Raw genomic sequence first — 22,776 nt, forward strand, 5'->3', positions numbered from 1 at the left:
ATTAAAAGGATAATATGATAAACTCATGAATTCAGTCAAACCGATGAAGCCTAGGAACGTAACACTGCTTTACAGGATACTGCACGACATGAGAAATAACTGTTATATTAGTCACGTATTTTTTTTTCCTCCTTTTCTTCAATCTCTCTCTGTCTCTCTGTCTCTCTCGCTCTCTCTGTTTGGCCAAGAATGGGTTAACCTCTGTAAAAACATCCTACCAGTGGCCAAAGGCAGCACGGCTGATCTGATTTGAAGGGCGGCAGTATTTTGCCCTTCGCCAGTCCAGCCATGAATAATTGATCAGGGCCGGAAAGTGCGACGAGCAGCCCGCATCCTGCTCAGTAAACGTTCAACGTCACAGCGCAGAGCCTGCCTACCAGCCTCGCATTACCAGGACGGGATAGTTTGGACACCATGCTACTCTCCCTGAGGTCGCTTGATGCCATTGAAGGGTGGTTTGGGGGCTAATGCTAGTGCTGCGAGCACACTTGCCAATGCAACTCCTAAAGACTGCCAGGATGGACTGCTACGCTACATCTGCTGTCAGAAGAGGCTGGGCGTCTCCTTCCTCTCATGTATGAATTTTTTCTTTTTTTTTTTCCCGGTTAAGGAGCCTTGAGTGCATTTTGTCGTTATTTCCTGATGCGTTTTTCACTTATTCTAGTCAAAGATTTGAGCTTTTGCGAATGAAATGCCGCGATTTTTGGTCTTAAGGCAACTGTAGGTTTAATTTGTGGTTCGGTGTCGTTGTTTGGCTCATACGAGTTGCAGTTTCTTTTTTAATATTGTTTTTTCAAAGACACAGTGTAAAGATGGACGTAAAGCACAAAAGAAGTATTTTGATCCGCTGTGATCTAATAGTGGAAGCCTGCCACACTGACGTGATGGAAGAGTGGTACCCATCAGAGCTGAGGCTGAGTGCTTTTTGGATCTGGGCCATTCTCTGAGTGCTCTTGTCTCATTTGTCTGTGTTGAGCAAGTGGCTTATATAGCATTGCAGTGTCGATAGGCATTCCAACCTCGTGGCCTTACAAAACGGTTCAAATACCAAGACGTTAGTACTTATCTTTAGCGCTCAGTGAGAGCGACTGCCCGGAATAACTGATTCTGCTGACTCATTAGTTGTCTGCCGTTCGCGAATGGGCTTGGTAATTAGTGGTCACCTTGTGACGTGGGAGTAGTGTTTGTTTCTGCGCTGTGGATGAAAAATGCAGAGCAATTTGCTCGCACGGCAAAACAATTCAGACGTTAAGGTTTGCGGGTGTGCTTTAAACTCGCTGAACGTTGCGGCGGGCCGCTGTTTACGGAGAGCTCTGACAGTTGCCTTCTGTGGATGAACACAAGGAGAAGAGTATTGATGGGATTGGAAAGACATGCGGCTGAACTGAGCGCGCTCAGATCAGACAGCTGAGTTGATTAGTGTGTAGCTCTTCCAGATGGCTCAGTTCGAACTTAATATTCTCATGTGTAGTCTAGAGTATGAGAACCGATTACATGTCCAAGCCCACTTAATCCAATAAATGTATGCATCTGTGTCTTTTGGGAGGATTTCACTCGGAGCTTTGCAAGCTCTTCACCATACAGTGTGCGTCCATAAGTATTTGGTCATTGACAGTTGTTGATTTAGGTCTTTGCTCCAGCATGTTGGAATTGAACAGCCGATGAAGTGCAAAGTGATTTTAATCTGCTTTAGGTGAGGAGTGTAGGAATCTCTTTATGCACAACCTATTTATTCAAGGGGGTCATAATTAATTGGACATTTGACTGCTTAGTTGTTTCTTGACTGCTGTGTCGTTCTGTTGTCATTAAGATAAACTGTTAAATAGATCAGTCTGATCAAGTTTGTCAAACACTGTCATAAAGGGAAGACGACACCAGCTTTACCTCAAAGTTTAGCACAATAGAAACAGCTGGTAAGCGTCAGATATCAAAGAGCTTATCGCTGTTGTTGGAGGAAAACCTCGTATCTCCAAAATGGTGACTTTACAGGAGAAGGAAAAAACCTGCTTTACTTTTAATGTAAGTCAATGGAACCAGAGTTTTTTCCGAGTCGTTTTGGGCCGTTTGTTTTGGTCCGTTCATCATGAAATTTACGCACAATGTAAAGACCAACAGGCATTTTCAAATTATGTCAAAAACTGAAAAATGACAAAACAAAAAGACAAAAAGAGTCTAAACTTGGTGACATGGACATGACTGACTGTGGAACTGGTTATCGTCTAGCCCTGGGCAATATTTACTATTAGTATGAAATTTTTCGTTAAAAAAATTATTGTTGATCATAACGCTGCTCTCTGGGAGACGCAGTAGAGATAATGGAAATGTTTCCTTACAGTAGCCCTATGGATTATTAATGCCCTGTAATATTTCGTTTTAACAGTAAAAAGAGAAAAACAGTGCAAGCTGTTCAAAAATTAAATGAGTCCTGTTTAGTTCTCTGTCAGTTCTCTTTCCCAAAACGACAATTGTCTCTTGTGAAGTGTCGTCATTGGGTTATTTACTGATATTTAATGACGTGGCCTAATATCACCCCAGTCTTTATTAACGCTGTGAAGCAAGATACACTAAATTGCTCAGATCCAACCGAATGCCTTCACCTTATATCAAGACAGTGACCTGAAACACACTGCTGTGGAGTGTTTCGGGGCTGAGAAGTGGAGTGTTCTTGATTGCAGAGTGAGTCACCCGAGCTGAACTCCACTGAGCATGCATTCCACGTAGTGAAAACAAGCCTGAAAGCAAAAAGCCCCCAAAGCAATCAGGACCTGAGAATGGCCTTACAGGCCTGGCAGAGCATCACCTGGGAAGATAGCCAGAGTCCGGTGATGACTGTGGGCTGCAGAATTTGGACAGTCAGTGATTGCAGGGGATTGTCAACCAAGTGTCAATCAAGATGTTTTTCTTTGTGTGTACATGTTAGTTTGCTTTTTTTATTTGTTAATTTGTCAGATCATTTATAGTCCCCTGAATTTGGGTCTGTTTATAAAAAAGCACTATGATTCGTATGTTTTACCCAATATGAATGTAAATGGTGTTGCAGTAAAGCTAATACTGTGCACTTTAACCTCATGGTCCATTGTTTAGTTGCATACCGCACTGTTACATCTGTGCTGCAGTGATGTTGCTACTTCTGTAGCAGGTAAAGTCTTCATGAGATGATCAACCCACAAGCATAACCAGAACCAGGTCGACACTCTCTGGTCCAATAGAAGAAGCAGTGGAGGGATCCAACACTGGCTTGTTGTGCAGGTGTTATTGGGCCGTATTTGTGTTTTCCGACAGGTACAAGGGTCACAGAGGTCTTTTTTCCCCCCAAAGAGGCCTTGTCCGACATTGTGAGGAGACCAAACAGGAAATGGCAGAGGTCGCGTGTAGTCTGCTAATGAAGTGTGGAAAGAGCCTCACCTCCAGACTCAGTACACAGACCTCTCTCACCTGTTCAATACAGCATTGATCCGGTGTTGGGGTACAAGGCCGGCCTGTGATCGTGTTCAGCTTTTATTAGCCCCGCTACCCCTCGTATCTCCGGCTCTGCTTTCCGACATGCTCCAAACACCAAATCACCGCAGCCTTTCAGTAGTGGAGCCGTAGATGTGAAGTGAATATGTCACTTATTTTTTTGTTTGATAGCAACACGACTGGCTAAGGCTACATTCACGTTACAAGTTTCATTATTTAGATCAGTTTTTTGCTCAAATCCGATCTCTCTGATATGATGGTTCACACTCGTTTAGGTAAGTGATTCAAATCTGTCATTAATGTGATGAACCGGCGTCCTGAAATGATCTTCATGAGCTCATCCTACTCAGTAACGTCACGTGAATGAATCACGTTCATCATCAGCACAAACTAACGAGCAGAACGAGCTTCGCTGAGAAGATAATTAACTCTGATCAGCTCTCAGCTTCATTATTAGAGCGAGACGAAGGAGAAAAAGGTGAGATGAGCTGCTTTTCCACCGTTTACAGGCTTCAACTTCTGTTTGGCGCTGTTGCCATGGTAACGCTGAATGATGGTCACGCGCAGTGGGAAAAAAAAGCACATGAATTCTGATCTGAGCGTCACATTAAGGTCGCATGGCCATGAATCGGATACGTATCCAACCTAGGACCACATATGAAAGTGGCTCAGGTCGGATTTGAAAAGATCAGATTTGTGTCCACACAGCCCTGAAAACATCAGATCTGAGACACATTAGGGTAAAAAATCAGATTTGTGCCATTTCAACCTGGTAATGTGAACGTAGCCTTGCATGTGTGGTCCTAGATCAGATACGTATCCGATTCGTGGCCATGCGACCTTAATGTGACGCTCAGATCGGAATTCATGTGCTTTTTTTCCACTGCGCGTGACCATCATTCAGCGTTACCACGGCAGCAGCGCCGAACAGAAGTTAAAGCCTGTAAACGGTGGAAAAGCAGCTCATCTCACCTTTTTCTCCTTCGTCTCGCTCTAATAATGAAGCTGAGAGCTGATCAGAGTTAATGATCTTCTCAGCGAAGCTCGTTCTGCTCGTTAGTTTGTGCTGATGATGAACGTGATTCATTCACGTGACGTTACTGAGTAGGATGTGCTCATGCGGGTCATTTCAGGACGCTGGTTCGTCACATTAATAACAGATTTTAACCACTTACCTAAACGAGTGTGAACCATCATGTCAGAGAGATCGGATTTGAGCTGTGAGGCTTGTAATGTGAACGTAGCTCAAGTGGCTCAGGTTGGATTTGAAATCGGATTAGTGCAACTTCAACCGGGTAATGTGAACGTAGCCGAAAGCTGTCATGGGGAACATAAGTACTTCTGCAACAAAGCACGACTGCGTGCATCATTGAGGTAGATTTAGTCTAATTGTAGAGCCTGAAACAGCTTCATAAGCTGCATAGTAACTAGTTAAATGAGAGCCAATTATGATCTTATTTTAGCCATTTATTTTCATGAATTGTTCGTTCTTTACTCCACTGTAACTTTTTGCTAGCGAAAAACTAAACATTTAATGTAGCATGAAAAAGTCCTGACATATCACAGTGCTGTGTTTTAGCCATATCACCCACCTCTCCTTTAGGTCCTTTCAGCTCACTTTACTGTGGATAGAAACTGGGCATTTTGGGCAGCACTGAAAGCCAGTCTATTTCAGAGAATGGTGTGATGAATTATTCGTCTGTCTGACACTCTGCATTCTTCTGTTGCTTCCATATCAGTGACCCTTATGTCAAGATCGAACAAGCATTGGTGATTCTTTTTATAAATAAAAGCTCTCCCGCTCTCTCGGACTGGATGTCCTCTTTCTCCCTGCCTCTCTGAGTCACATTTACGTGTCACTGTCTCTGAAACCTCCCGCTCTGCATAATTCATTGGTTTATAGCCCTCTTTGTCCTTAAGGTAATGTTAAATTCAGATTTTCCTCTCTGTCCAGGTCCCACGTTGCCAAGACAGAACCCTCAGGTGCAGAATGGCCCTTCGCCAGAGGAGCTGGAAATGCAAAGAAGGTGAGTGACAAACTTGAAAAGACTTTCGGCAGAATGCTAATGTGACCAGTACAACTGTACAATATTACGTTTAATTGTTTTTAGGATATTGGTCAATATGCAATACTGTTGTTGCAGAAAACTCCAGGATGCAAATGAGCCCTCTAACTAATCACATTGTTTTCTGCTATGTGCTGTGAGTATTTTCACCAATCATAGTTCCAGATGATGTTTCTATCTTTGTTTCGCTGAATTAAGCTTGAGTGTAGGAAACTTTTATAGGTTTAAAATATGTATTTTATCCCTACTCACTTTTATTGGTTCTGTATGTGTTGCTTGTTTCTAAAAGTAAAGTTGAACGTATTTAATGTATCAAATCTGATACAGTAAAATGAAAACGGTCATTGTGATTGTAGATTGGCCAAATAAGCCCATCTGGTGCATGGCAGCACCTGTAGGCTGGTATAACTTAACCGTCACACAAGCCAGACTTCTGGCTTTGTCCAGCGGATCTAGTTTCTCTTGCTCAGTGTGGCCAGGAACCGCCTGCTTTGACGAGAAGCAGCCATCTGACCAACGTACAGACCAATCAACCCCAGTGTTTTTTGTGAGATAGGTGTTTGTTTCCACAAGTGTGTTTTTGTTGTGGTACTGTTTTAATGAAGTGGCTCAGCAGCTATCCATCATCTAAACCGCTTATCCTTCTGGGTCGCGGTGGGGTGCTGGAGCCTATCCCAGCTGTCATTGGGCGGAAGGCAGGATACACCCTGGACAGGTCGCCAGTCCATCGCAGGGCAGACAGACAGACATACACATTCACACATTCACACACTCACTCACACCTAGGGGCAATTCAGCATGTCCAATCAGCCTAACTGCATGTCTTTGGACTGACACGGGGAGAACAGGCAAACTCCACACAGAAATGACCCTGGTCACCCAGCCGGGAATCGAACCCAGGTCATTCTTGCTGTGAGGCGACAGCGCTACCCACTGCGCCACCGTGCCGCCCTGGCTCAGCAGCTAACATCGGGAAAATCAGGATGCTGTGGAGTTCAAAACGCTTTTCACTCCTGCAAATGTTTCCCAAAAAGGCAGCAGAGCAGGCAACAGTTTGGCACTGGTAACGAGCCTTTAGATTAAGGAAAGGTACGATTTTTTTAGTGGACACTGTAATTTAATTATACATTTAAATAGCCTTCTAATTTGCTGTATAAAAAAAGCTGTGCTCTGTTACAACATTGATGCTCCTCTGGTCAAATAACCTGTTTTGTTTATCTTTTAAGAGAAAATACAGTCATATCCTCTAAACACACACTTCTGCACATTATAATGCAGTTATTGTGTATTTGCTCTTTGTTTAACTTACTGGTCAAAAAATAAAACATAATGTTGTCTGTGCAGAAGTTACGGCACATTTTATTTAATTTTATATTATATATATTTTTTAATGTTACACTCAGCAAATAAATCAATATTGTGCACTAATATTTGCTGAAAATTCCCAGAGTTAAGGGTGTTCCCTATAGAGAATGTGTTAACTTTTTTTTTCACTTAGAAAATCAACAAAACTTTGACCAGAGTCTTCAGACTTGGACTGTAAACCTTGCCTCGGACCCCCAGCGTTAAAACCCACTCCGCTGTTTCCAAATCACTCCAAAGCCTTTGGAATCAGATATTCTTATAATCCAACCAGAGTCAATTATTCTACCTTCAAAATAATTTATATTTTACATGTAAGACATTATCCAGTAATGTGTTTTTAATACATTTCTTGGCATATCACAGTTTCAGTAAGCTCTGATCTAATATTGGTACAGGTGTTTGTCCATATTTTGAAGATGTAGTGGCTAGCAGCGAATAAAGGCCAGTTTTGTCAGCAAGATTTTTTTTTTGTTGGAAGCCAGGTTATTATTGTTTGGGTGATCTGATTTAGGGCTGCATCAGCTACTTAACTTCATTATCGATAACTTTGATAATAAAGTTGTTTTATCGATTAATTGCTTTGATGACATTTCCATGTTTCGTTTACATCATGTGACTGAAAGAGGGAAATGCAGACTGCAATCAAGAGAAATGCACAACCCAGAAAATCAAAATGTATGAAAACACTTAATTGTAATGTTGTCTAAAAAGACATTTTCGTACGTAAAACCGAGCTCAGTAGGCGCAGCCGTCAGCCGTGAGTGTGAGAGAGTATAGACGGTGTTACTATGGCAGATAATCGGCAAGATGAGAGAGTAATATCTTATTAAAACCACAAGCTTTAAACGAAGCTTTAGGCATGCGAATCGGACTGTCTGATGACTGGACTGTTAGTAGTAGCAGATCTGTACTAGCACATTTCATATTGGTCTCAACTACAGAAGCGATTTAACATATTTGTTTTATTATTAGAGAAGAAATCCAGAAAAGCAGCCTATCCTGTGCTGTTGCTATGCCTTTGATAAAAGCTTCTTTTTTTTTTTTTTTTTTTCTTTTTTTTTAATGTGACACCAGATGTTTAAAATCACATAGGGTTCTCCTTTAGCAGCTGTAGCCAGTCAGCAGCCTGTCCATGTTGTCCACCCTCACACATACACACACATACAAAGACACACACACACTAACAGCAGGCCATGTAGGAGGAGAACAGAGTGAAGGACACAGCACCTCCACACTTTTACTCCCTGCAGGTTCACCCAACACCAGGGTGTAATATAAATGTGTGGGGGGTGAACAGAGTGAAGACACTGAAAATGGGTTATTTTATATGTTCTTCACAGAAAATGAGCAAAGGACAAGAATCTGAGGTTGAAATAATAATAAATCACAATTTTTTATTTTGGTAAACATTGAAAATCTGTCCCACAGACCTGAACACCACACAAGGGTTAAACATTATTGCCAGACTAATATCTCCAGGTTTCCCAACTAATCGATTAATCTAAGTCATAATGGACCAACTAATCGATTATAAAATAGTCATTAGTCCCTGCCCTAATCTGAGTAGCCACTGGACTTTGGTAAATGTTACTGGAAAATAAACTAGAATCCACTGTCTTCACCAACTTTCACCTGCTCTCCTCCTTTCATCCCTTATTTTCATGACTGTTCCTTTCACCTCTTATTTTCAGTGTTACTTTATCAGTGTTCTTGTGCCATTATTGTGTCCAGAGATCTCTAGAGCTTTACCTTTCTGTACCAGTCTGTTCTCATCTGTAATATGAAACCGAACATGAGAGGCAGCGACGGTGAGAACGTGAACCAGCTGAGCTCTTTAAAAACGGGGGAAAAGTTTCACTGATTAGTACTGAAGCTGAAAGAGAAATTCATGCACATCGGCCTTCATTCAGAAGTACGGCCTCTTTGAAGCCAAAAACTTCTTTTATTTTTCCTCTTTGGACTTCAAAGCAGAAGAAACACTGATACTCACTGAGGTCTTGTTAATGAAAAGCCTTTCTGCAATGAGCTCCCCAAGGAGACCACAGTGAAGGGCTGGTGCTGAATGCCTAAACCGTGCTGATTACTTCACTGCATCCGCATCCACACGAAGATGATGCACCACGATGATGATACCCGACAACATTTTGTTACTGGACTTGATGTTTATATTTCCATTTAGGCTGTTTGAACTGTGTTCAAAGGCTTGGCTAGGAGAGAGGTTCTCGATGCTGTTCGCTTGCATCAAAAATCATATTTACTGAAACTGAACTTTTAGGGTTTTCTCTTCTGTGCTCTTTAGTCCGTACCCCCCCCAGGTATTTGCAAGTCATCTAGCTAGTGTTCTCCTCATGATGCGTTCTCATCAGCACCAACAAGCCAGTGATGGATTAATACGAGGTCCTTAAAGGACTCGACTCATTCTCAGGCCTCTCTGGGCGGCTTTGTCGAATTCTTCGCTCATTTCATCCACAGCACTTTAGAGTTGAGGCTCAAAAAGTCGGGGTGGGGGGGCTCAGTTAACTGAGAGGCTGACGAGAGCAGCCCTGGGCAGGAAGCTCTGCAGCATGCACGGTGAATGATTAGGGACTGGGATGGTCTTCAAATACAGTAGAAGTGCTCCAGCAGAAGAGCACTTAGCATCCAAGCCCTCCCGCATGCACATGATACTCAATCAGGCTAATTGACCTCTGTGTGTTTACAGATTACTCACAGCAGCGACCTTGCTGCGGTTGGGCTTGCAATAGCAAAAGGGAGAAAAATAACAGGCCATGTCCTTCATGGTGAGACCATGTGGAAAACAGAATAGCCCTAGCCTTGCTTTCCCCCGAGCTGCTTTCAGAATGACTGTGCCCTCCAACGTCTCTTTGCTTGTCCTCTTCTTTATTTTTAGTGGTCTGGACAGCGGTCTTTTATCCAGGAACCATCATGGCCATGATGGCTGGATGCAGGAATGATGAGGGTGTTATTTTAGTGGTTTCTATTAAATGGAGTTTAAGTATCAGTGTTATGTTTAGCCTCGTTCCACAAGCAGATTCTGTTAAGTTCTAGGCTTATATGTTTTGGATTGTGTATATGTTTCCTGCTGAGTTAGTGCTTAACTGGGTAGAAACATCAAACAGATCAAAGATCTGATGTTTTTTTCTACCTCTCCTCACCTTCTGGCCAAGTAATGTTTTGAGCTGCTATTATTATTATTATTATTATTAGTAGTAGTAGTAGTAGTAGGAGTAGCAGTAGGAGTAGTGGTTTCAAAACATGGGACTTGATACCACATAGGCTAGAGGGGTCAGGAATGTTTGTATATATATATATATATATATATATATGGTGTATACTTCACCTTCTGGCCAAGCAATGTTTTGAGCTACCATTATTAGTAGTAGTAGTGGGAATAGTAGTAGGAGGAGTAGTAGATTAGTAGTAGGAGTAGTATGATTGGTAGTAGGAGTAGTAGTATTCGTAGTAGTAGGAGTAGTTGGACTAGTAGGAGGAGTAGTAGGATTAGTAGGAGGAGTAGTAGTAGCAGTGATGCTTGTTCAGAATCATTTGAACCGTTTGAGCAAAATGAATCAATTGCTCTGAACTGATTCGCAGTTTCAAAACTTGTTGCTGCCACATAAGCTGAAGGTATCGGAAATCTTTATATATTTGGTGTATACTTGACCCTCTGGCCAAGCAATGTTTTGAGCTACTATTATTATTAGTAGTAGGAGGAGGAGGAGTAACAGTAGTAGAAGGAGGAGAAGTAGGATTAGTAGTTGGACTAGTAGGAGTAGTAGAATTAGGAGTAGTAGGACTAGTAGGAGGAGTAGTTGGACTAGTAGGATTAGTAGGAGGAGTAGTAGGACTAGTAGTTGGACTAGTAGGATTAGTAGGAGGAGTAGTAGGACTAGTAGTAGGACTAGTAGTAAGAGTAGTTGGACTAGTAGGAGGAGGAGTAGGATTAGTAGTAGGAGTAGTTGGACTAGTAGGAGGAGTAGAATTAGGAGTAGTAGGACTAGTAGGAGGAGTAGTAGGACTAGTAGTAAGAGTAGTTGGACTAGTAGGAGGAGAAGTAGGATTAGTAGTAGGAGTAGTTGGACTAGTAGGAGTAGTAGAATTAGGAGTAGTAGGACTAGTAGGAGGAGTAGTTGGACTAGTAGGATTAGTAGGAGGAGTAGTAGGACTAGTAGTTGGACTAGTAGGATTAGTAGGAGGAGTAGTAGGACTAGTAGTAGGAGTAGTAGGACTAGTAGTAAGAGTAGTTGGACTAGTAGGAGGAGGAGTAGAATTAGTAGTAGGAGTAGTAGAAGTAGGAGGAGGAATAGTAGCAGTGATGCTTGTTCAGAATCATTTGAACCGTTTGAGCAAAATGAATCAATTGCTCTGAACTGATTCACAGTTTCGAAGCTTGTTACATGATGTCACATCGGCTAAAGGTGTCAGGAGTATTTATATATTTGGTGTGAACTGACAACTCAGACGAAAGCAAAACGTTCAGTTTCACTCTTTGATATTACAGGCTTATGTCTGTGCATAGAATAAAACGATCATAAGTGAAATCATAAGTAAAATAATCATTTCTGCTAGGTTTCGCCTGTTTATTCATGCCAAAAATGCTCTCCTGAGTGGTGTGGACAAAACATGTCAACATTGTCCGCTTTAAAGCTTTGATTTCCGCCTCTTAATTTTAGCGCTTCGTCAGTTATACACATCAGTAATATTTAATGCATAACAGGTGTGAGTAATTCTGTTTATAGAGAGCTGAACACAGTATTAAATCCGTTCTCTTGCTTGATTCTACCATCCCTTCCTATTATTATAGTTATTATTCTCTTGATTGTACCTGAATTTCGTGCTCATCGTAATGGCTGAATATGGTTCAAATTTTACAGATACCTTGAGTTCGATGCAGATTCCTGAACGACTGTCCTCTCTTTTAAAGTATTAACTACAACTAACATACATACAGTACATAGTTTAGACAGTCAACCACAAGGCTAGATCTTAAAACAAGCGTGCCTATTGGCTCACTGATGCCAGCTAGACCAACTACTGAGGTATTGATATCAGTACCATTAAACAAACCTGGCCTTCAGTACTCAGCACTGCTAAGCATTAGTTCTTGCCAAGTCTGTCTCTTATCAATAGCGACCAATCCGTGAGATTGAAGACATTTGTTTTTCCTCTGCGGTTTCTTTTCTTGCTGATACATGAAACCAGCCACCATATACACAGCCAGAGCCGGCAGGGGGGGCAGCAGTTGTGGGCCCCACCATTGAGGGGGAGCCAATAGATGAGACAAAAAGTAAAGAAATAACAGTAATAATATTAGAAAACGCCCACTTTAACTTTTCCTTGGTTTCACTCCCTTTTTAACTGGGAGTCAAACTTCAGCTTCAAACTCCCAGTGGCCAAAAGGAAAGTGACCATTAAAACAAGGACAAAGAAAGAGATCAACAGCTGAGACGAAGATGGAAAACATCTGTACAGATGCCTGTCCAGCAGGAATATGTTAAGATTTGTTTTAGTGAGAGAGATGAGTTTTGTTTGCTGTTTTGCACACATCGCATGTCAGCTGAACAAAAATCAGCTTGAAGCAGTCAAGTAGCTTACAAGTCAGTCCGTCTGGCATCTTTAGGCTCCATAGAAACGCACTGTGATCCTGTTATTTAAGCTTCATATTGCCATTCCTGTCTGGTTAGGTTTCTGGTATTTTCTGAAAGTTTTCACTGTTTATTTTTTTGTAAATCATACAATATAGAGAAGTTGACGTCATCTCTTGGCTTTACAGTCATTAAAGTTTAATTCCCGAATCACTTTGCGAATGTTGATGTTATTCTAATTGAGTGACGAGGCCATGAAGAAGCTCATGTAAGTCAGTGTCCCGTTATGGAAGCAGAAAGTTCCTTGCAGATTCTAGAAACAGCTTGTGCTCATCAGCCATGCCGTGTTGTACAGCGTAAACATTCCGAATAAGGATCCCTCATTTAATCTACGAAGCATCTCCAAAAATGTGGCGGGCTTGGATTCTCTGAAAGAATGTCTTTGAGTGTGTGTAATGGAGCTGGCCTCCAGCCTCCCACTCAGCCACACTAACCCCCCCCCCCAACAGCCCACTTCCATATTTAGCTATTGCAGTCAATGGAACCGGCTGGATGCTTGAGGCCTGATGTCATTCCGTGATGCAAACCCGATACAATGCCGGCTGATGGAGAGGAGCGGAAAGGAATGGCGAGCAGGTTTGCTCACATGTGGTTATAAATGGCAGTCAAGGGCCCTGCTTGCTATCAGGGGATGCCTGAGTGTGGCTGCTAGTTTGAGGACTCTTAGCACTAATGACTTTTGTCAGAGTGCTGTTACCAGATGGCAGATCAAGGCAGAAGGTCAGCTCTATCTCGAGTGTAGTGTGTGAGAGGGTTTTGAAGGACATTACCTTTGTTGAAAAATAGGTTTTGATTTCATCTCTAAAGGAATCAGTTATGCTCGACTGCAGGAGACGAATGAACATGACAAGTTAGCCTCTTCAACTCCTTGAGACCACCGGTGGTTCCAAAACGCCGTCATATTCTTCATAACTTTCATATTTCATAAGCTACATTCAGAAGGTGGGGGTCGTATGAGAGCTGTAACTGTCTCCTTTCCAGTCAAATAGATGGGTGATGTAATTTTAAACCCTTATAATAAAAGAAGCTGAACTCACAGTTTTTTTTATCTACTGAAAGTCGACCCATTTTTCCACAAATCTGGGCTATAAACTATAAACAGATGGCGTCTCTTCAGTGATCTGCTCTGTAAAAATTATTTTTATAAACTGATACAAAGAGCGTCTAAGATTTTTGGCTTTCAGCAGTAAATTGTAAGCGTATAGCAATATGTGTGATCATAAAACACATGTTCTGTTAATTTGAGAGGAGCTTTTACAAGAAATAAATAAATAAATAAAACATAATTTTACATTTATTTCATGCAGTTGAATAATTTGCCTTACGATTTGGTCGTGGAAATTCAGATGGACAAACCAAAATATACCCTGGAGCATAAAAGGTTAAAACCCAGAATTATCTGTGCCCTGGTTAAGTACCTGTGTGCGTGTCCTGTTCGCAAGAGAATTAAAGAAGTAGGCGAGGTTCTCTTGAAGTGGTCACATGATGCCTGTGTTAACAGTAATCACAAACAACAGTAGCAACAATAGAGGAGCTTCAAGAAGGTTCTGATATGTCGTTTACTCAGCAGTGACTCTGGTTAGATAGTGTTTTGTTTTTTCTTGTTTTTTAAGCCGGTCATCTGGGAGAGACAAAAGGTATTTATGATGATTGCGTTTGACCAGTCTTTGAGCTGCACTATGGCTCCACTCAAACATCCCAGTTTGGTACGTTTCAAACCATGGAGAGAAGGATAACTGGATTCTACATAGATATCACTGCTGTTGGAAGAAAACCGTGTATCTCCATTTTTGTTGTTTTTTCAGTTTTTGGCATAATTTGAAAATGCCTGTTGCGCTTTACATTGTGTGTAAATTTCATGATGAATGGACCAAAAGGAACGACTCAAAATGACTTGGAAAAAAGTCTGGTTCCATTGACTTACTGTAAAAGTAAAGTAGGTTTTTCCTTCTCCTGTAAAGTTACCATTTTGGAGATGCGAGGTTTTCTTCAGACAGCAGCGATATGCTGGTATGGTGTAGGGTTAATTTTGATAATCTTGTATGCACAAGAGGTAATGAACAGATATCAGATATATAACAGATAATTAAAACACGATTTCAGCCAAAATTAGCATGGGGCTGTAGGCTTATTTTTAAGATGACACTGGAAGTTAAATATGAAAACATGTTTTATAATCCAAAAATAGCTGAAAGAAATCGTTAGGTTTGTGTGTCAGATGAGTAATGGAGGCTGTCTCCAATGAGCCAACACTATAACCAGTACAGCACTGGATGCTGTTGGGGATTCATCATGTTCCACATAAGGTCTTTTCTTCTCAGTGGACGATGTGCCTTCATGCAAGTTTGTCAGAGAAATCTGTCTTCACTGTTTCTGGACATACCTAACATCATAGATATACATACCTAGATGCTGCGTTGTCTGTTCTCTATCTGTGTGTCCGCCATGTTGGAGAGGTCAAGATCCGCTTGTGAGCAAATTCACTTGTACTGAGAGACGATGAGTCTCAGGATTAAATCAGCCACAACTTCCTTATTACTCAACCGATTTTCACCAAATCTGTTTTGTTATAATCCTCAGACACAGAGTAATCTAGACTGCTCTCGGTAGCTTTCTCATGCTAATTAGCCGTCCGGACCAGCAGGAAAGTAATTAGTCTGCACCTGACGTTAAAAACTGAGTTTAGCGCTCCGATAGAAACATAATCTCACACACATCAGCAAAGTCATCAATGTGTAAATCACTTCTAATCTTAATACACATAAATAAAATGAACCCCCCGAAAACACAGTAAGAAGGACGAAGCTGAAGTTGGCTTCCTATTCGCCAGCTTCTTGTTCGAGTTTTCCAGTTCCGCCTTAAATGGTACAGCAGTCACTTTCTGAAGCTGCACCATTTAAGGTGGAACTGGAAAATTCGAACAAGAAGCTGGCAAACAAGAATCTGACTTCAGGTTAGTGTAACAAGGTTCTAACATTAATCTATTATGATTATTTACGCAGATTAAGGAATGCTATAACTTACCGCTACAAAGCTTTAACCATCACTGTAAATAAATAACACCTACATAAAGTTAAGATCCCCTGAATAGACTATTAAATGAAATAAGCTTCATATAAAACCAGAGGAAAAACAATCACATCAATCTCTGTGCATCACCAACCACACGGCCATATATACATAAACATCACACAGACATGAGTGTGGATCTCTGCGTTCCCTCCGTTAAATAATCCTATCCCACTTTCTGAGTGTGATATTCCTGAAATAGTGTAATTTTGGACAGTATTTCTCTTAAACTGCCGCTCTGTAATGGTACTGAACGCAGTCCAGCAGCGATGTTGACCTCCCCAAAATGGCGGCGCCATTGACATGCCTGCCTGGACCCAACACAGCATCTAGATATGTATATCTGTAGTTAATATCAACTGGAGTCGTGGCCTAGAGCTGCCATGCTATCTCTGCTTCTCATTAAAAACATGTCCTTGGCGTCGCACTCATGTTTTGTATGTAATGCTTTGACTGACATTTTAACAGTCCTTTTAAAAATCAATCAATAAAATCTATGTTTCCTTGAATTGTTAGCATGCATATACAATGTCTTTCCATAATGAAACAAGGAAAACCTCATTCCATGCTGGTCTAAGCTGGTTTTTGCTGGTCTACTCCTGGTCTGGTGCTGGTTTAATTGGTCACCCCCACGTAGTGAACCACTGCACTAACTGTCATTGTAGCCTAACCATTGGATGGACGTCATTTGTATGCAAGTTCTAAGGAGGAAAGGCTCAGTGGAGGCTATAGAGAACTGCACTGTTTGGATGTCAGGCCGTCTGCTGACTCGCACTTTTGGGTCCCTGCAGCCAACAGTGTTCTCACTGTTCAGCTATGGACGCAGTCATGGAGGATGTTTTTTCTTTACAGGAAGACTGCTGAAGTATAGTGTTTACTATCACAACCTAAGTGCTACTGCTGGACCTGTGGGCTTGCGGTTATGATGAGTCACGGCACATATTCTGCATCACATGTGGAACCTGGAGCTGACAAGCCAACAGAAGGTTCTTGTAAGATCTCAAGATATAATCTCACGTCCTGTTTGGTTCGTAAATGTTGAACTACGTAGTGTTTATGGACTTTTGCTATTTCATGTGTGCTGTGAGGGTAAAATAGACCTTGGTATTCCCGGATATTACCGATCATGCTTTGCGAAGGATTACATGGACAAAAGCAGGGATTTAGCTTTTTGCCGTTCATTCTCCCGGCCTGTTCTCTCTGCTTCTCCGCTCTCCCAAATCCCACTCTCTCTCCGACTCCTAACAGGACAGCCACGGCTCAGAAGACAGCATGGGGATAGTCTATTTTTCAGTGCGCCAAAAATACCGTATTAGTGTTTGATTAAAAAGACATGAAGCGGCATAATGGGAGGGTAAAAATAGCTGGTTGGACGCTGATACAGGTTTGCCGCTCCGCTTGCCTCCAGCACATCTGTCAGGTGGAGAGACCAAAGCCCATTTCCCCACCATTTTTCCAGAGCAGGCAAAAAAAGTGGAGACACCGCTTCCTTCACAGCCAGCCAGCAGACTCGTTTAAAGATCATTGCAGTGTTTTGGAGGTATTTTTGCACTCCAGTACAGTAATGCATCACTCTACAGCTCTGACCACGTCTCTGACAGTTTTTCAATCTTGACAAGAGGGATTATATCCAGTTTATATCCAGTAGAAAGCTCCAGAAATGTCCTAATCCAGTTTATTTTCCCTTCAAGCTGATCTGAATACTGTAATGTAGAGTATTGGTCAGTATCGTACCAATCCTTTTGTTTTCTTTGATAATATGACACAGTTTCACCCTTCAAGCTGATCTGAATACTTTAATGTAGAGTATTGGTCAGTATCATACCAATCCTTTTGTTTTCTTTGATAATATGACACAATTTAGGGAAGATATGGTAAAATATTCTAGACTTCTGATTATTGCTGAACGCCTAAAGTAACATTCTGATTGTTTTGTTTTTGGCCTACCCTTGAAAATGGCAGGTTTGTAGTTGGTTTAATCTTGGCTCACGATCCAATCTGGAATACCATGACCAGCCACCGGTAAGCGCAGTAGAGGAGAACATTTTCCGAGATACTTTTGTTTTATTCAAGCCACGACTTTAATATGCAAAAATGCTGTGGGAGTGTATTTTGTCCATGAAGTTAAGCAGCAGAGACATTTAAGAGGACTTTAAGAGGCATGGCTGCATGTTCTCACTAAACATGTTCAAATTTTGATGAAGTGTGGCTGCCTTACACGTCCAAACACTGGTGCTGCCTGTTTTCACTTTCTTTTTTAAAATTGTTCCACATTGTAGACATTTACATTGCTTTGTCAGCTCCTGAAAATGTGCCTTACAGCTGCAGCTTGTGGAAATTCTCTTGCCACCTCCGTGAAAATAGTCTAGAGTGCAAAAAAGGAAGCAAAGGATTGGCCTTAATATAGCCAGAACTAGATCCATTAAAATACACCAGGATTCCAGTCCACTGGGTCAGAAAGGGACATCCCTTGAAATCTTTCCTTTTTTATGGAGTTCTCTTTTCTACAGAAGGGGAAGACGGCAAGCTGAGGCTGAAATCTGCTAGGCTGAAAAGTCAAAAAGCCTCCATATGGGCCGTCTTGGCCGGCGTCCACACAGACGGAAACACTGGGTCTTTACAGCCAAGAGGAAAATCGAGCTGACCGAATCAGCCTTAAGTCGGCCCTCGCTCAGCATCAGTCACCACTGTTGCCTGTTCAGTCTTGCCGCCATTGTTTGTCAGTACAGTACATTTGATTTGTGTACTCTATAAAATGACATGCCTTTCCCCTCTGTGACATAGTAACATAAACCAGCCAATTACAGCATGGAATGAACTCATGGAACAAAAGCGTGGAACCACATAACAGAGCTCCCATTCGGACGCCCTTTGTGTTGCGTGAAAGGAAGACCCCCCGTCTTTATGGCCGTCGTTTTTTCAAAATAAAGTCATTTCTCAAAGTCTTTGACTCTGTTATAGTAAGTTGTTGGGAGACGTTCTGGTTCAGGCTGTGTGCCGCCTACACTCCCATAGCTACTGTTTCCTTGGCAACGGATGTCAGGAACTGAGACGCCAGCAAATGGATCTGCTGCATGTTTCACATCTTTGAAGTCTTTTCTCCCAGTTGGAAAAACGAAACATAAGCAAATCCCTTATTTTTTGTGCTTTGTACTTCAGCAGAAAGTGTATTTTTAGGGAAAGGCTGTTCTTGAGTGCTGGGATCTTGTACACCATGATCCCTTTACCCAGTCATTCTGTTAGCAGGTTCTAACAGACTCATTATGCTCTTGTATTATATGAGATATTTATTATGCCAGCATTCAGAAGAAACCAGAGTTGAAACGGTGACCCAAAAACAGTCAGTATCTACATCTCAGATGATCTTAGTCTGGTATAATTAAATAATTTGGTTACTGTTTTTGTTTTCCATTTTACAAAATTCTAGCTGTAGATTGTAGCTGAGCGATAATTCATTTAGTTATTTGAAATGTTAGTGTTGTGTTTTGTGCACCTGAATATCAACTTACCTGACCAGCTCTGCTGCATTTATGACACCGAATAGGCAAAATGACATAAACACTGTGAAATGTAGTGATGTCAGAGCGCGAGGTTTACACTAGAGTGACAATATTAAAAGAAATGAAAATCAGCAGAATAATTTCTAAAATCAGGCCATCCAAAATCTTGTGCCAGGATCCATCTGAAGTTCATTAACCTTTCAGCCTCTCCTTCAAGTCTGGCATTTAATTCCGAGTGTTTGTGCTGCTCAGCCGGCCGTTGTAAACAGGTGCACTGCGCAGTTTAAACATGGTTGGTTTTAACCTCAGTTACTTCTGTCGTCGTTTTTATATTCTTTCTGATGTGCTGACACACATTCCAGCGTTTCAGACATCCATCCATCTGTCCACCTACCTACATATCTGTCTGTCTACCTAAATACCTACCTACCTGTCTATCCATCCATCCATCCATCCATCCACCTACCTACATATATGTCTATCTGTCTGTCTGCCTGCCTGCCTGTCTGTCTGTCTATCCATCCATCCATCCGTCTGTCTGTCTGGCTACCTATCTATCTATCCATCCATCCATTCATCCATCCATCCATCCACCCATCCATCCACCTACATGTCTGTCTGTCTGTCTGTCTGTCTGCCTGCCTGCCTGCCTGCCTGCCTGCCTACCTGCCTACCTGCCTACCTACCTATCCATCCATCCATCCATCCATCCTCCTACGTATCTATCTGTCTGTCTGTCTGTCTGCCAGCCTGCCTGCCTGCCTGTCTGTCTGTCTGTCTGTCTATCCACCCATCTGTCTATCTGTCTATCTATCTATTTGTCTACCTATCCATCCACCCACCTACATGTCTGTCTGTCTGTCTGTCTGTCTGTCTACCTAAATACCTACCTACCTATCTATCCATCCATCCATCCATCCGTCCTCCTACGTATCTATTTCTCTGTCTGTCTGCCTGCCTGCCTGTCTATCTATGTATTTGTTTATCTGTCTGCCTACGTATCTACCTATCCATCCATCCATCCACCTACATGTCTGTCTGTCTGTCTGTCTGTCTGTCTCTAAGATTCATTTGGTCCTCTTAATGTACCCATTTCATTTTCATCTTTTGGTCATTTTCCTTAATTGCTGTTGCATGAACGTTGCACCCAGGTTGCATCATAACCCACTACCCTTCCTCGACCCATTTGGAGGGTGTCATCCGAGCGCTCCATCTGTGTTCAACACTATCTGTCTAAAATTAAGCATGGCCCACTAATATCAAGTGTCCCTCGTTTCGTGCAAGGTTTTTTTTTATTCCAGTGATCTGTCAGCAGACCCCCTCCTGTGGTTAGCAAGCTCTAATACCCGACTAAGAATGACTTACGGCTGGCTCCACCGTGGCTGTCGTGGCCTTTGGGGCAGCACATTTGCCGATGATATCTGCAAGGGTTCCTCTCCTCTTTAGTTACTTCTCTGAGCGTGTCTTGGAGTTTGCAGGGATTTGGGACTGTGGGACGCTTTCTCAGCACTGCTTGTCGTAACTGTTTTATAATAGAGCATCTCAGGAACCAGGACATCCCCCTGGGAACCCAGGTACAGGGACAGCTCCTGCACAAGACAGCTAAAATGAGTAAATATGGAGAAGTGGGGCAGTAGACTAGGCTAGGGGAAGCCCTTTTGGAGAGAAAATAAACGTTCTCTGGATTCCCTTCTACCAGTGGTTCCCAGTCCTGTTTCTGGAGTAGCACTACACATTTCAGTGTTTCTCTGCTTTAATTCACCCTGTTTAAGTCAGGAAATGCTTATTTATGAGCTCATTAGCTGGAGCAGATGTGTAAGAAGAGGGAAACCACCAAAGTATGCAGGCCAGGGATGCACTGGGAACAGCTGTAGCTGCTTCATTAGTTGGAATTGACTGGTTCTCATCTGAAATCTCTCTCTCTTTAGTTTAAACCTTCAAGCAAGCCTCTGATTTTGAGGTGGAGCCGGATTTGTTTCTAAAGAGAGAGAGAATAAAAGAGGAGGAATGATGTTTCCATATGTGTTCTGTATTCAGACCTAGATTTTTTTCATCGGACCAGCCCTCTTTTCACAACTGGCACTCTTCTGGTTTCTTCATTTGGGGGAAATCTCTGACCTTCGTGGCTGCTTTTGTTTGAAGTGAGATGAGACAGTGAGAAGGAGGGGAATCGTCCGCTGTAGCAGGTGCATTGCCGAGTATCGTTCTCCCGCAGGGGTCTTTGACGTGGATGGGCGTGTTTTTCCCATCTAGCTCAGATCCTGGGAGCATGTGGAGGCATGGTGCTGCATCGACACCTTACCTGGGAAAAATGTTGGTTGGGTGGTGATGAATGGGGAAAGGTGAAAGGATGGTGGGTGTGCCTGGCAAGATGCCAGGGCATGACATCATCTGAATCATGGCCGTTTCGCAGGAACAGGTGTGTTTGAGATCTTGAAGTGTCAGATGATGTTGATCCTGCTTGGTTTGGAGCTGATCGAGATGAATGGAGGTCTATGAGAACAGCTACCAACTAAAGCCAAAACAGACAGAAATGAAATAAGTGATATAAAATACTTATCACAATATATTTATCTCAATCATTTGATGTAGGTAATTATATGCAGTTCCTAATTCTCACTGTTTTCTCCTTTTTTTTCTCTCCATAATTTCAGCACTGAAAATCACTAGTTAGGTCATAGGCTAGTTATAACTGTCAGCCTGCTTTGTGCCATTTGAATGAATTGCTAGATGCCTTCTCCCTCCTTGTCTAGCGAGTTAAACACTCACACTGCCACCTAGTGTCCCAAAGTAGTTGTTCTATGCTGAGGCCTGTACAACTAATATTGTATTGAGGAACAGAGCAACATTACTTTTTTATTAATGGGACTTAAAGTATAGAATCAATATTAATTTTCTTTCATCACCGTTTTATCACCCAGGAATACTGGAATTTTTCTCCTATTTTGTCTTTTTCGTCCTATCAGTATTGCAAAATACATATGTAGAACATATAGACCCCATATGTCAAACACAAGGCCTGTGGGCCAGATCAGGCCCACCACACAATCCTATCCGGGCCACAAAAGTATTTTAATTTTCTATTAATAGCCCGTTTCACAATGTGCTGCACTACAGTCCCCAGCATGCACTGCAATGTAATGTGCTCAGACTCTCCTACTCCAACACTCTATGGGACAGCGGTTACACCTCAATTCTACACAGTTCTGTGCGATTCCACACCTGTCGTATCACCAAAATGCATTTCAGCTGCAGGTCAACCAGGATAAACACTTAAAATCAGCTCAGCAACTCAGAAACTGAGCCCAAGTCTTAATGAACTTGCAGCAAAGAAATAGGTAGGTTTAAAAGACTGAGCTCCTGGGGACGTTTAATTTTGAATATTTTAAGTGTCCATGAAATATTTCAAGGTCTACTACAAGTGTCTGTATTTTACTGTTGACGTTTTTGCATACTTTGAGTAAATAGTGGCCAGTTTGGGTTACAGCACAACATTAATTAAAAATAAAATCATTTTTTAATAAATAAATTTGATGAGATTTTAATTTGGCCCTTGTACCGGTTGAGTTTGACACCCCTGATATAGATTATTTGAGTGTTTACAGTTAAATATTTATTGATTTATTTTATTTCGGTGACTTTTCTAGCTTCAGGATTCCAAATGGGTTGCCA

At 41.9% G+C, this 22,776-nt stretch overlaps 1 protein-coding gene across 9 annotated transcripts in view; it reads left to right on the plus strand.

The window, feature by feature from the left end:
- Positions 1 to 22,776, plus strand: part of enah (ENAH actin regulator) — a 169,843-nt gene that overhangs the window by 117,166 nt on the left and 29,901 nt on the right. For all 9 annotated transcript variants that reach the window (XM_036581291.1, XM_036581290.1, XM_036581288.1 and 6 more), the window contains one exon: positions 5,414 to 5,486. In XM_036581291.1, the coding sequence (XP_036437184.1) occupies positions 5,414 to 5,486 (73 nt within the window). The remainder of the gene's footprint in view (positions 1 to 5,413; positions 5,487 to 22,776) is intronic.

This window comes from Colossoma macropomum, unplaced genomic scaffold, assembly GCF_904425465.1.
Source record: "Colossoma macropomum unplaced genomic scaffold, Colossoma_macropomum, whole genome shotgun sequence".
Classification (NCBI taxonomy): Eukaryota; Metazoa; Chordata; class Actinopteri; order Characiformes; family Serrasalmidae; genus Colossoma; species Colossoma macropomum.